Source organism: Cyrtonyx montezumae, unplaced genomic scaffold (genome assembly GCF_038088225.1).
Source record: "Cyrtonyx montezumae isolate F1298 unplaced genomic scaffold, pur_monq_1.0 scaffold_19, whole genome shotgun sequence".
NCBI lineage: Eukaryota > Metazoa > Chordata > Aves > Galliformes > Odontophoridae > Cyrtonyx > Cyrtonyx montezumae.
In genome coordinates this window covers 3,496,237-3,509,975 of record NW_027071925.1, presented here as the reverse complement: position 1 = coordinate 3,509,975, position 13,739 = coordinate 3,496,237, and the positions used below count along the sequence as shown (strand labels likewise).

General features: G+C 48.5%; 1 protein-coding gene across 1 annotated transcript; it reads right to left on the bottom strand.

Annotated features, from left to right (window-relative positions):
• Positions 1 to 1,501: 1,501 nt before the first annotated feature.
• Positions 1,502 to 12,577, bottom strand: ST6GALNAC1 (ST6 N-acetylgalactosaminide alpha-2,6-sialyltransferase 1). The gene is made up of 9 exons (XM_065735172.1): positions 12,450 to 12,577; positions 9,099 to 9,711; positions 5,629 to 5,797; positions 5,274 to 5,445; positions 4,923 to 5,061; positions 3,950 to 4,053; positions 3,313 to 3,402; positions 2,161 to 2,260; positions 1,502 to 1,807 (listed from the first exon to the last, which is right to left on the bottom strand). The coding sequence occupies exons 1-9, from the start codon at positions 12,575 to 12,577 to the stop codon at positions 1,637 to 1,639; spliced, it is 1,686 nt and encodes a 561-aa protein (XP_065591244.1). The 3' UTR covers positions 1,502 to 1,636.
• Between the last annotated feature and the right edge of the window lie 1,162 nt (positions 12,578 to 13,739).

The following is a 13,739-nucleotide window of genomic DNA, read 5'->3' as shown; positions in this document are numbered from 1 at the left end:
GTGCAGCCACGGTGGGGTGACTGAGGCGTGAGTGATTAATTCGTGGTGATTAATGGTCGTATGTCCAGGTGGAGGCGTCCCCCAGGGCTCTGAGTTGGGACTGGTGCTCTGTAACATCTTTATCCATGACACTGACAGCGGAATTGAGTGCCCCCCCCCCCCCCCCCAGCACGTTTGCTGATGGCCCCGAGCTGAGCTGATGCGGTGGAAGGAAGGGATGCCATCCAGAGGGACTCAACAGACTGGAAAGGGGGGCCCGGGTGAACCTCACGAGGGGAACAGAGATGCTCAGAGGGAGCACCTCCCCTATGAAGACAGCCTGAGGGAGCTGGGCTTGTGCAGCCTGGAGAAAAGAAAGCTGCGGGGTGACCTCATTGCAGCCTTCCAGGACCTAAAGGGAACCTATAAACAAGAGGGGGTCAGCTCTTGGAAAGGGTAGGACAAGGGGAAATGGTTTTAAGTTGAGGGAGGGAAGATTTAGGTTGGATGTCAAGGGAAAATGAGAGTGGTGAGGTGCTGGAACAGGAGGTCGTGGATGCCCCATCCCTGGAGGTGTTCAAGGCCGAATCGGATGGGGCCTGGGCAGCCTGGTGTAGTATGAAATGGGGAGGTTGGTGGCCCTGCCTGTGGTGAGGAGAGGGTTGGAGATTCATGATCCTTGAGGTCCCTTCCAACCTGGGCCATTCTGTGATTCTGTGAGCCAGTAACCACAGCCCAGAGGGCTGCAATGGAAATCAGCTTGGGTAAAGCAGGGTCGTTTATTTTGTTGGTCAGTACTCTGAAGGCTTGCTGGCTGCAGCAGTGTTTATCTCAGCACGATGGGGGTAGGCACCCCAGCCAGCAGCAAGGACAAAGCACCCATCCCTGGACACTGCAGATTCTCATTTCTCCTGGCAGGAGAGCAAGCACTGTGCTCCTGGCACAGCTAAGCACCAGCTTCTTCACCAGACTCACTAGGTGTAGTCTGCAGCCAGGAGAGCCCCACAGCAAGAAGCATGACATCTGGGGAGAGCTCACCCCTTCCCTGTGCTGACAGCTGACAGCCAAGGGCAGCAGGCTGGGCACCAAACAGTGCTCCCTTGGAGCTGTCACAGCAAAGTCACATTGGGAGACTGACTTGGAAGTTAAGTGCTCAGCATTTCCTCCGTGTCTGCAAGGAGCAGAGTGACAGCAGCACCTCCAGGACACAAATCATTCTCATTAGACAGCATCACATGTCCTCATTTCCATCCACTGCTTACCCAAAACACCCAGCTCCACAAAAAGCACTACTCACAGAGAGAACCCACCCAGGACAAAAGTAGCCCCAGCCCCAGGACCATCTCCTTGCAGAGGGAAAACCTGGATGAAGTTGAAGGGTGCTGGAACATCCACTATTCAGATTCATCCTGGGTTCCTCTTTCCCAGCACTGGAGCCTACGGCCATCCATGAGTCAGAAGACTTCTTTGGAGCTCTCCTGGTCTGTAGAACACACACATCTTAGGAAGCATTGTGAGAAAATAAAGATACAAAAGGAGGGAAATGTCTCCGTGGGGCTGAAGCTGAAGTCCAGGGGTAACCCTGGCTTCGGGGCTCCTCTTCTGTTCCCTGTGAGGTGCTGTTGAGATTTCCCAGGCAGTGAACCTTGCCATACAGTCAGGATCTCTGGTAGAGTTTCATGATGTTCTCATCATGAAGCCTTTTCCACACCTGCTTCTCCAAGTTGAAGTCATGGTTAATGTAGAAGACCAGGCGTTTCCACTCCTTGTCGTAGTAGTGGTTCGAGTACTTCTGGTGCCCCTCTGTGATGTAGCCATAGGCACTCACCTGGGAAAGAGATATCAAGAACAGAAGGAGCTGAACGAAATACAGGACAGCTCCCAAACACGGTGGGAGCACAGGATGAGGATGCCTCCCAGTGATTCTGCACGGGCACCCAAGATGGACCAGGCTGTGAAAGGAGGCTCCAGAAAGCCTGGCATCCTCTCACACTGCCTGCCTGGGAGACACAACAGCTCTCAGGCCCTGAAGCAGGCTTCTCAACCTTTGTGTGAACTTGCTGCTTCTCTTGGGCTCAAACTGTTCCCCTCTAGCTGACAAGTGAGGGCTGGGGACACCCGCTCTGTTATCCTATCTTTGCTTCCAGACTGTGCTGGGTGCAAGGATCCTAATGCCCTTACCCGGTCACAGAGATGCAGTGCAGTGAGCAGCAGGAAGGCTCCTGTGGTGGGTCTGTACAGCCGCCAGTAGGGCCTCTGCAGGTTTTTAGATTTTAGAAACCTGCAGTATGAGAGAAGAAAGCACAGAGAGGCTGCTGGGCACGCTGGTTCAAGCTGTGCATGGCTCGTCCTCCTTGGCTCATTCAGCACTTCCCCTCCTTGCAGCAGCTTGTGGCCTCGCTGTGCATTTCAGACAAGCCATGACTGCTCATGCTCGAGTAGTGCTGTGTGCTGGGTGAAGCACAGGGCCCAGAATGCTTCCATCACCTGCACTGAGCACAAACCTCACAGGCCAAGAGGCAGGGGGGATAAAGATGGGGATGACTGAAGGAGCTAGTATATTCACATCACTCCCTGTTCCTTGCCTTGCAGAACCCTGATATATCCTCCCCATCCACATCTGGGAGTGAAACACGATGCAGGAGGGTCACAAAATCCACTAGGAGCTGCTGTGTTTCATGCCAGCAGTTGTTTGGAAGGTAGGAGTCCACACATTAAAAATAGCATTTGAGCCCTCCTGGCCTTGGAAAGAGCTCAAGTCAGAGGAGAGAGATAAGAACGAGCAGGGGAGTGCAAGCCATCTGGCATTGCAATTGCTATCTATCAGAAAGACACAATGCAGCCCTCAAGGAGACCAAAGGGCAAACAAAATCAAAGCTGGGCACAACAGGAGCTCTTTTTCCTACATCTCCTGGCCACGTGTGGCCCACAATTGGCAGATCTTACAGTGATAGTGTCCAGCACACTTGTGAGAAGGAGTAGGGGTGCAAAGAAGTGCAGCTAGGCCAGATAAATGGGATGCTGAAGAAGAGCTCGTTACTGTGCTTGAGGGAACAACTAACCCCTTGAGTTAAGATGGGACCTAAGGAGAGGAGGACTGTTACGGAGCCTTCCTCCAAGGTGCTGAGCAATGGGTAACATGAACAGTTGGTACTGAACAGGTTAACATTCCCCTGCAGAACCACAGAGCACTTTAAGTGACAGCACACTGGTGAGGCTTACTCCAAATGTGCTGGTACGGCTAAATTGCAGTTATAAGTCAGTGAGCTGGGAAGAGAGCCCAGAGACAGAGAGAGATGGTGATAGCCAGAAAGCACACAGTTCCCAGCTCACCTGTTTTTCAAGTATCTGAGGAAATCAGGGTGAGTTACTAGGTACTTATTCATTGTGAAATCTTCATCGAATCTCTCCCGGGGCCTCTGCCTAGGGACAGGAATAGGGAGACTCATGATAAGCTCCTGTATTTCATTATGGCTGGAAAGCATCAGCCTGATGCATTTGGTGGTGAGAGAAGAATCACAAACATCGTTAAATTATTCTGCAACATTTCTCAGATGGTGACAAAGCCTTCACAGCCTGCTGCAAGAGAGGCAGCAAAGGAGATGGAAATCTCTAAAACATGCATATGTACAGATAAGACTTGGTGAAAACCAGGTCTTCATCTGTGAGTAGGACCACGTACAGACACCAAAGCAGAAAGCAGCATGTGTTCATCCCAGAGAACCTCAAAGCTTTCTCTGAGCTCAGGCCACACACTATTGAAAGCAGCTACTTGAAGATGCTAGAAAGGAGATGTATTGGTCACAGCAGTGCGCACAGCTGGGAGAGAAAGAAGACATTTCTCCAGACAAATCAGCAAGGGGTGGGAGGGTTTAAGCTGGTCTGCTCCTTGGCAGACTGAGCACTGTGGGGAAGGTACAGCAGAGAGCTCCACGCTGAAGGATGGAGAGGTGAGGCCACTTTGCTTTACCCATAGTAGTTTAGGAATCCTTTCCTAATATTCTTGTTCAGCAGAAGAGCCTTCAGCCACTCATAGTCTCTAGCTCCCTCCAGGAAGTGAATGTATCTGATATGCTAAGAAACAAGAAAGTGAGCATTAGCAAACAGCACCAGAGAGACACATCCTTTAACACCAAAAAGCAAGCAGACACCTAGGCTGACTGAGCTTCTCAAGCACACGCCTGTGCTCTGCAGCTTTTAACCATCCCACAGAGACAGCATGCAGAGAACTTTTGACACGTAGCTACTTCAACATGCCAAAGGTTTGTGAGGGTGGTGGGGCACTGGGTCAGGCACCCAGCAAGGTGGCTGATGATTCACACCTGCCACAGTTCAAGAGGCACTATAATGTGATATAACTTAGGCTAGCCCTGATGTGGTCAGGCAGTTGGACTTGGTGATCTTCCTAAATTCCCTTCCAAGTGAACTATTCTATTTTAAAGAGGCTAGCATAGGACCAACACAGCTTGCCACAATGAATATTCCCTCTCAAGAGGAAATTCCCTCACTAAGGGTAATGCTGAAGTGTTAGCTCAGCTCCTTTGCTCACCATGCATGAAAAGATCAAAAATGAAAGTGTATGGGAACCTGAGCTGAGCACTAAGTCAGCCATGGGGCCACAGGTGGAGGTGATATACCTGTGTGAGTGGAAGGGGTGGAGCCTGGCTCCACCTCTCCCAAACCCCATTTAAGGGCTGACCAGCACCAGGGAAGGATCTCTTCTTGGAGATCCCTCCTATGTGGAGTCCCCTGCAAGCCTTGACATCCTGAAGGTGAGCCATCTTCTCTTTTGTATTATCTATATCCCATCTATATAGAACTACCCAAAATATACTATCATCTATATTATTTTGTTGTGAAGTACCATCCTTGGGAGTTATTTACCTCACAGAAGGCTACAGGTTAACTCCTGCCAAAGCTGTGCGAGCATAGACCTGACTTACCTTCCCCTGTGGGATCTTCTTGAACCCTTTGTGTCCCAAGTTCTGGAGAGAGGACACAAGGGAGAACGCTGTGAATCCATAGAAGGAGGTTTTTGTTCCCACATCCTTTTCATAACCTTTGATTACAGCCCCACTCACCCTGGGTAAGGAAATAAAACAGGGAAGTAGTTAGATAACCATGGGAAACACTGGCATCCCTGCTTATAACTGGAACAGAGAAAAACCTTTGTGGTTTTTCATCTCCTCCTGCCACCAATCATTTGGGCAGCTGGCAGTCAGCACAGATCCTGCTAGCCAGAGCAGCCTAGCTCTGTATCTCGTGAGAAGGAAGCAACCATCAGATTGCCTTACCGGAATACATAGTCATGGGAGTCGATCTCCTGGCCCATTCCAGAGTTATTCAGTATCCCTCCATTCCCCACAACGGCACAGCTGATGCATGCTGGCACACTGCTGCTACTGTTGGCCAGGAGCAGCTGCTGGTGGGGATTCAGGGGCAGCCGTGTGATGACTTCTTCTACCACTGTGAAGCAAACGTGGTGGAGCATCAGCATCAAGAACCTTGGGAATGGACCACGGTTTCCTCCACAAGATCCACCAAGCCTGATGCATTTGACAGGGAGCTCCTGCAAACCACCAGCAACTCAGCATGCAGTTCCTGTGGGACGTTGTCACAGTCCCACTGTGACATCCCTGGGGGACTCACATGAGTAATTCAGCTCCATGAAGCCATAGGGAGGTGCAAAATGCTCCAGGCGGTGCCACTCGCTGTCATTGAAGTAACTCTTGTCTATGAAGAGCGTGATGTTTGGCAGGAAAAGATCTCGCAGCCAGTCGGACTTGGCAGCCTTGGCCCTCACTGATTCAGAGCAGGTCTTGAAAAACAAGAAGAAAACAGTAAGGGCTGATTAGCAGGGAGCTGATAAACCTGCTAGAGTGCCTGTGCACAAAGGCATTGGAAAGAATCAGAAGCTCCATCGGATCATCCATTCCTCTCAGTGTCCCCATTACCACAAACATGAGGCACTATTTCAGCAACAGATGAACAATTAGAAGATGCAAAATTACTTACAAGTAAGCCAGGATTACTCCAAGTCTCTGAGACTTTCTTCTTCAGAAAAACAGGCCTGCAGTGCTCACGTGTTTTAACGACCTCGGGCCCCACTACCTGATGCCAACTGATACCTGTAACAGGTGTAACCTAAACCTACTGGATAAGGCCAGCTGTCCCTGTTGACAACACAGCTCACAAGGCTTTGGCCTCAGAACATACACACACACACTGACCCACACATGGGGTCAGGTCACCATCTGCTGCTCTCTTAGAAGAAAAGAAAAAGCCATGTCCTAAAGGAGCAGCAGAGCAACATACAGTGATAAGGGAATCCAAGTCAGCTGATCCTAAGAAAGAAGAATGGTCTCATTGCAGCTGGCAGGCATTATGCTGTGTGTGCAGATGGAGAGCAGACAGATCCAACTGTGGTGGATTTTCCACTGAGTCAATGTAGGCTTTCCCCAAACAGTGACTACAGTATCTACCAAAACACAAAAGAGAAGACCAAGTGGATCTGTGCTCCCACCTCAAACCCCCAGAGATGGCCAGACTGCATTGCCAAAGCCTTGCAGTGTGCTCACTGCTGAGCTGGGCTCCCTGCTGCAGGTGAGGGTGACATTCTGCTCGTCACAACAGCACTGCAATGACAAAAACACTGTGCAGGGTTTGATGCTGGCATTGTTTCACTTGCAGCATGTTTCATGTCCAGAGACAGGGATGTTCCCTGCCTGCTCAAGCTGCACTTTGTACTGTTTGAGCCCGGGTACCTCCTGTGCCTCCACAGATAGTCTGGATTAACACAAGAGGGATTAGGGGAAAGTCTGACCGTGCAGGAAATGAAATTAGTTGGAAGCACTTCTAGTCACTCCCTCTCTTTGCAGAATTAGAGATGACATTTGGAAGCAAGACTCAGTGCGTGATGTCTAGAGCCGTATCTCCACTAACAACCCTTCTGCATGTGTTTCCTCCATTTTCCACTATTCTGGAAGGGTTTCCCCTGCTGTCACAGCTGTTCTGCATACCCAGATGCTCTGCTGCCCCAGTTAGAGTGGAGAACACCCTTGGCTTCCTGCTGAAAGCTGTTGTTCTACGTCTCTCTGCAGCTCCTGCTCTGCACTCCAAGATAACTGCATGTCTTCTCCAAGGAGCTGCAGAAGACAGGAGCATCTGGGAGTCAGCAAGCAGGATCGTGGTGACCTAACCCCACTGCATGTAGTGCAGTAGCACCGGGCAGGACAGGTGAGGGACAGTCTCATATGTCATATGCATGCTCAGCCATGCATTTTGCCCACTCTCATCTGTACTTTGGGTGCCTCAAGCCTAGGAACAAAGATGCTCATCCTGCTCCACAGACCTGATCATGAGCCAGGCCCTTCTGCTGCGTCCCACTGAGGCTGGGCCAGAAAATGAGCTCACGGGTTTAACAGCCAAATTTTCTATTTAATAGAATCACGAATCCTCTCTCACATGACTCAGCGCCACAACCTGTCAGCAAAAGAATGGCTCGCACTGCCAAAAGGGGCAAAAACCACAAAGGAGAAGGAACTCAGAAAGAAAACACCAAAACAGTCAAGTTCATCCCAGGATCTTCCAGCTAATCTACCTCTGCTCTCTGCGTGTCTCCCAGGGCACCTTAGCGTTGGGATTAACATTTTCAGAAGAGCAGGGGAAGGCCTGAGCAGGGTGATGAAGTGCCTGCAGCCCTGGCAATCCTCTCCAGCAACACCTACATTCACCTTAATGTCACCAAAATGCCATGTGGCAGTGGTGGAAGGCTGCAGCATCGTGACTTCAAACAGGCACATGGTTCATCTAAGACCACCGAGCTACAAACTGCATCATGTGGGATTTCCACCTTCACCTCCAGCAAAATACTTGTGTGCTGACCAGCCCTGCAGTTGTCTTTCCTATTTAACAGAAAAACAAATGTGCAAGAGTCATTTAATAACAGATCTCTCCTGGATCATTACCTCTGCTGTGGTGATGGGTCAATGCATAGCAAGAAAATCCCGAATAGGAACCTGACAAGCTGGGACCATCTGAGCAGGAGAAGCTCAAAATGGGTAAACCAACAGTCTGACTGCTCACTGAGGGTGTCCACGTAAAGGGTGGAAATGGGAATCAGCAGCACCTGGTAAAGACTTCCATTTTGTTTGTGACAAACAGTAAGAACAGCACAGAAGTTATTTTTTAACCGTTGTTTGTCCAATGGGGCACATCCACAGTTTAATTCTTGCCAGATCTGATGAAAAACCTTACAGATGAGAACAGCCTCCATCCTGCTCTCTCTGGAGCAGTAAGATAAGTGTTCACCAGACACCGCCTAACTTTTCTTTCACTCTACTCTGACTTTAACTCAAGCAACTAAGAAAGCCTCCACTTCTCTGCACTGAGATCCTCCTCACTCCCACTGCCAGTGTCACTCCTTACAGCACAGCATGAGCATGACAAGTTCCCCAGTGCTGCCTTAGCCTTGGTACATATGTGCTTGGGTAAACAGGTACACAGAGGTACTGTGTACCTGTTTACTGTCCTGTTCCCTCCCCACAACCCTGGTTGCTTTGACTTGGCTGCATAAAACAAAGATCAAGGCAAATCTGGGAACTGTAAAGCTGAGTCTTCACCAGAATGCAGATGTTCAGTTCCCAAGAGATGAGACACCTGTATTAGGACTGTGATTTAGTGCCAGGCTCTGAATGTCCATCCATAGGTATTACACAACTAAGTGTAGTGGGCACTGGGCCACGCATGAGCTGCACTGTGTGCCTGTCTCCTACACAACAGAGAGAAGCAACTAAGACTGGAACCACCTGGTAGGACATCTAGCAGCAGAGATTCTCCCCAGCTCCTGATGCTCCTGAGTTATAGATTGTTCTGGCTGACTTTCAAAGAAAGGAACCCATGGACATGGGTATAGTTGCAACACCTTCCCATCCTGCAGCATGGTGGAGGACTGGCCAGGCCAACTGAGCCATAATCACACAGCTCTCAGCTCTTGGCCTCAACAGCACCTGCATGTACAAGAGGGTTGATCTACCAGCTCAGAGATCAGCCTCCAATGCTCAGGAGGCAGCAGACAAAGAGGTCAGCAGGAACATAACATACAAGGCCATCACACCTACCGATGCTGGAGATGAGCCATCCAGTAGGTACTCATCATCAAAATCCCACTGCGGCTCAGACTTGAAGTCAGCAGCCCTCAGTTTCATCTCTTCTGTCACTGTGGCAGCCTCAGTCACAGGTCTTATGGTTTCCGCTGATGCAGGAGTCTCTTCTGCCTTCGGTTTGACTTTGGATGTGCTGTTTGCATAAGCTACCTTCATCCCAAAGGATGGCTTCACTGTGGCCTTCTCTTTGTCTCCCCTCTTCCTGGGAAGTGGATCCTCTGCCCCTGGTACTGGTCTCACTGCTGTTTTCTCCTTTGTTTTCTCCACCACAGAGGCTGTTGACAGTGTTATATTTTTGATTCCCTCCACCTTAGGGAATGGTTTCACAGTCACCTTCTCCTTGTCTTCCTGCAACCTGGGAATTGGTTTCATTGTTTTCTTCTGCTCTTCCTTTCCTTCCCAACTTGGTGTACTCACAACAGTTTCCAGTTTGAGCCACGTAACATTTCCCTCCAAACCAACCTTTGAAATTCTCCTTGTGTCCCCATAACCAGAATACTCTGAGCCTTGTTGATCTTGGGTGTCCATTCGTAGCATATGTGAGACACTCTGCAAAATCTTGAACTGCCTGAATGCAATCAAAGAAAAAAGAGACACATCACAAACACTTTCCACTTGACACTGAGCAGCTTCCAGCACACTTCTGGTGCTCCTGACTGCACCTCACATCACTTCTGCATACAACCACTACACTCAGATGACTCGCATTGGTATTTGCAACTGAGTTTCTGCAGGGAAGTAATACATCTTTGTTAGAAGGATGCTGTCTGAATTCAATTTCATTTAGGTATTTGCCACCGAAGTGTTATTCAAATTTCCATACTCCTCTTTGGGACTTAACTCATGAAATATGCTTTACATTGGTAATAAATGCAAACCAGCACAGAATAGCTCTGCCCTGCCCTGGGCAGGACACCCCAGGCAGTATACACAGAGCAGGACTGCGTTTCAGAGATACTGAGTTCAGGGCATGGGACACAACACGAAGACTGGCAGCTGGCATTCCACCTTCCTCGTCAGCAGGGCCAGGTACTTCTGTGTTAAAAGTATGAAGATGTTACAGAAGGAATACAAGTATGCAGTTATGTTCAGGAAGGGAAGTCTGATGAGAAGTGCAATTCACTCCTTAAACATGAATCACTTATTTCACACAGTCTGCATTTATAACAGTGGAAATTTCAGTCATAGAAATAACAACTGCTACTTTCTGCTCTATAATCTGTTCCCCGAAACACCAGTTCATCACCAAAACTAGCTTGCCTCAGAGAGACCAGTTCAGATATAATGCAAACAGGTAACATCCCAGGATCAAATCTTGAGGAATTTGAGAAGGCAGTTCTATCATCAGATTCGCTTAAGATATCTTTCAAAGAGAGCATGCCCCATGTCAGACACAGTGCTGTATTAGCCAAAGCTCCAGGACAGGTCCTGCTGGGGGAAGCTAACTGTCCTGCACAGAGAACAAAGCAATGTTGTGAACTTGGATACAGAATTGGGCAGAAAAAACTGCACCACTTGACTTTGGGTCAGAACCAAGGACTGAATCCAGCCCTCCACATCTTAAACACCTGGGGCCACAAGGCATATTTCCTCTCCTTTTCCCCTTAGCTATTGCAACGGTATCACACAGCGCTCGCCAGCTACGGACACCTTATGACAGGCACCTCAAAGCTACTAAATGCAATCTGAAGTTTATATCTATAAAATCATTCTTATACACATGGAATCCTGGAATGGTTTGGGTTGGGACCTCAAAGATCATCCAGCTCCACACAAGCAGGGCTGCTGACCACTAGATCAGGCACTAGCTCAAGCTGCCCAGGGCCCAACCAACCTGGCCTTGAGCACCTCCAGGGATGGGGCATTCCCAACCTCTCTGGGCAGCCTGTTCCAGTGCCTCACTGCCCTCTCAGTGAAATATTTCCCCCTGACATCTAATCTCCCCTACACACGCAGTTGTAGGGTGGAACAGGAAAAAGCAAGCTGAAAAAAATTCCGCAGCTGAGCTTTTACGTTCAACAAACGTTTTCAGAACAAACCAACATAGCCGTGGCAGGCTGATCTCACACTTCACCCTTTGTGTGATAGAACTGTTTGTAGCATGACTCTGAGAAGGGCCTCCAAGGTGGTAAATGGGGAAAAAATCACCTCTGCAGATAAGAGGTTGGAGACAGCGCTTTGATTGCTGCTGAGGTTGCAGAGCGATATGCTGTGAAGTGATTAGGAAATTATTAGCCTAGGGTGGCTTGCAAAAACCAGTTGATGTAAACTGGATACTTGAGCATTTACAACACCACTTCTAGTGAAAAGAGGTAAACAGCCAATCAGCTCTTCCTCTACCTCCTCTCATTTCCCCAGCCTCAATCAAGGATGCAGCATTTGCTCTCCATCGTAGCGCTTCACGTTTAAATGTGTCACTGCATACTATGCAATATAAGGAAAGATTTCACTTAAATTCTATCTAAAGAGAAATTTGGTAACGCTGAGACCAAAATGCAAAATAGAGGGCCCTGCACATCTAAAACCTTCTTCCTGCAGTCAGAGCCACGTGGCCAGGCACTTGTGCCTGCACAGGACCTTGATCCCCTGACTAGCACTTTAAATCCAGACAACTGGTTCGACCCAGCTTGTCAAATTCCAGGCTTTGAAACAACAGAGCCCTGGGGCAAATAAAACCATGACAATGCTGCTTTCTGTATTTTACGTTGCATACTGAAACACAAAAATAGAAACAGAGATAACCACATACTGCACATGTCTGGGTGTGTTCTACATGAAGTTTCAGCAGTACCTGTGCAGGACAAAATGGTTTAAAGAATCTGGGCATGAGAAAAGTAAGATAACATATTTTCATCGTGTCAGTGTGACATCAGTGCACCAGAACACTGCATATTTGTATTACTTTAGTGCTGAAGTCACTATAAATGTAAAGGTATCACACCAAATTCAAAGTTTAGCAATGCAATCTGGACTAGACATGGATGAGGACCTAACAGGAGCTACCAGGTAAAAGCAAATATGTAATGCCAAACTATGGAAACACACAGAGTTCGTCAAGTAAAAGCTGCTTTCTTAACACTACTATGCAGGGAAGCACTGGTGATTCAGAGAGCTGGTGATTCAGCAGAAGAAAGTTTGGCTGTGATCTTGCAGCACTGTACTCTGATTGCATACAACATGGTTTTCTAAAGCAAAGCAGTTGTCTGACTCAGATCCAAAGTGCAACTTCCAGGATAAAAAGAGGAGAGAAAGCGAGTGGAAGCACTCTGCCCAGAAGCACATACTGCAAGAAAGCAGTGCTCTTACCTGAAAATGCTCTTCTCCATGTCAAACAAGGAGCTAAAACTAGTAATGATGAGGGAAAAAACAGTTAAAATGAGAAGCCAACGGAATATTCGGGGATCTTTAGGAAGCCTTCTGATTAAAAAGCCCATAGTGAGAGCCCTGGGAGAGATGGAAGCTCTGCTGCTGCTGCTGCCCAGAGGTGTGCCTAATGCTGGGATTTCCAGGTGTATTAAGCCAGTGGGCTGGTCTTCTCTCTGGATTTCCCTACAAGAATGTGCACACCCCCTCTGCTAAGGTTCCCAGAAACTCTGCACACAGGTCCAGTTTCTCAGGCAAGACAGCAGTTTTACACTGGTCCTATCACTTTTAGCTTACTGCAACCCAAATTGGGGAAAGAAACACCTTTTACTACAGACAAGGGAGGCTTCCTCTACTTCCCTCTATAAAGTTAGGGTGGTGCAAGAAGAAGGAAATCCTTTACCTCTAATTTGATGAAGGCATCACTGGAAACGTTGGTGTGAAATATGACAGCAGCCATACTTGCACTCAAGGAATCACGGAATGGCTTGGGTTGTAAGAGACCTTGAAGATCATCTAGTTCCAACCCCTCTGGCACAGGTAGGGTTGTCACCTACTAGAAGAAGAAAAAAGTTTCAGACCACCACCTGCCTGAGGGCTCAGGCTCAGATTCAAAGCATAAGCACAAACAAATGTTTGGTGTCTTCTTCTTGCAGTGACCATAGTTCCAACCCAAAAGCCATCCTTGCCACAAAAGCTGATGATGACATACACATCCATTTTACCTTGGGAGTGCTTTGCTGCGGGTCAGAGCTGGACTCCTTGCAAATACACCATGAGGAGTTAGTGCTTAAAGTCAGATTATCTACAAGTTGCAGCCAGCCAGTTCCCTCCCTTTCCAACAAGCCAACCTGCCTCTCAGGCAAAAAGAGTTCAGTCTCACTTTTTCACTTCTTTTCACATGCCAGCTTCACCCCAATCTCACTCTGCTGTGGGCAACAAACTTGCTACACAGGCTCAGGAACGTGCCCCTCCAGCTCTGAGCTGTCACACACGCAGATGGCTCTCGTATGCTCTCTCCAGCCGTTCTTTTTGAGCCGTCTCTGTCAAGTTTCCTCCATTACCATGGCCAGGGCCAGACCCTTAATTTTTGGCTTTAAACTCTCACCCCATTCCTTCACAGTGATCACAGAGAGGGAAGAAAATGACAGGGATGCTAGTTCACCACTGATACGGGGCATGGATGAACTTGTGTCCGTGAGCAGATGCAGAATATAAAAGACATACATCACC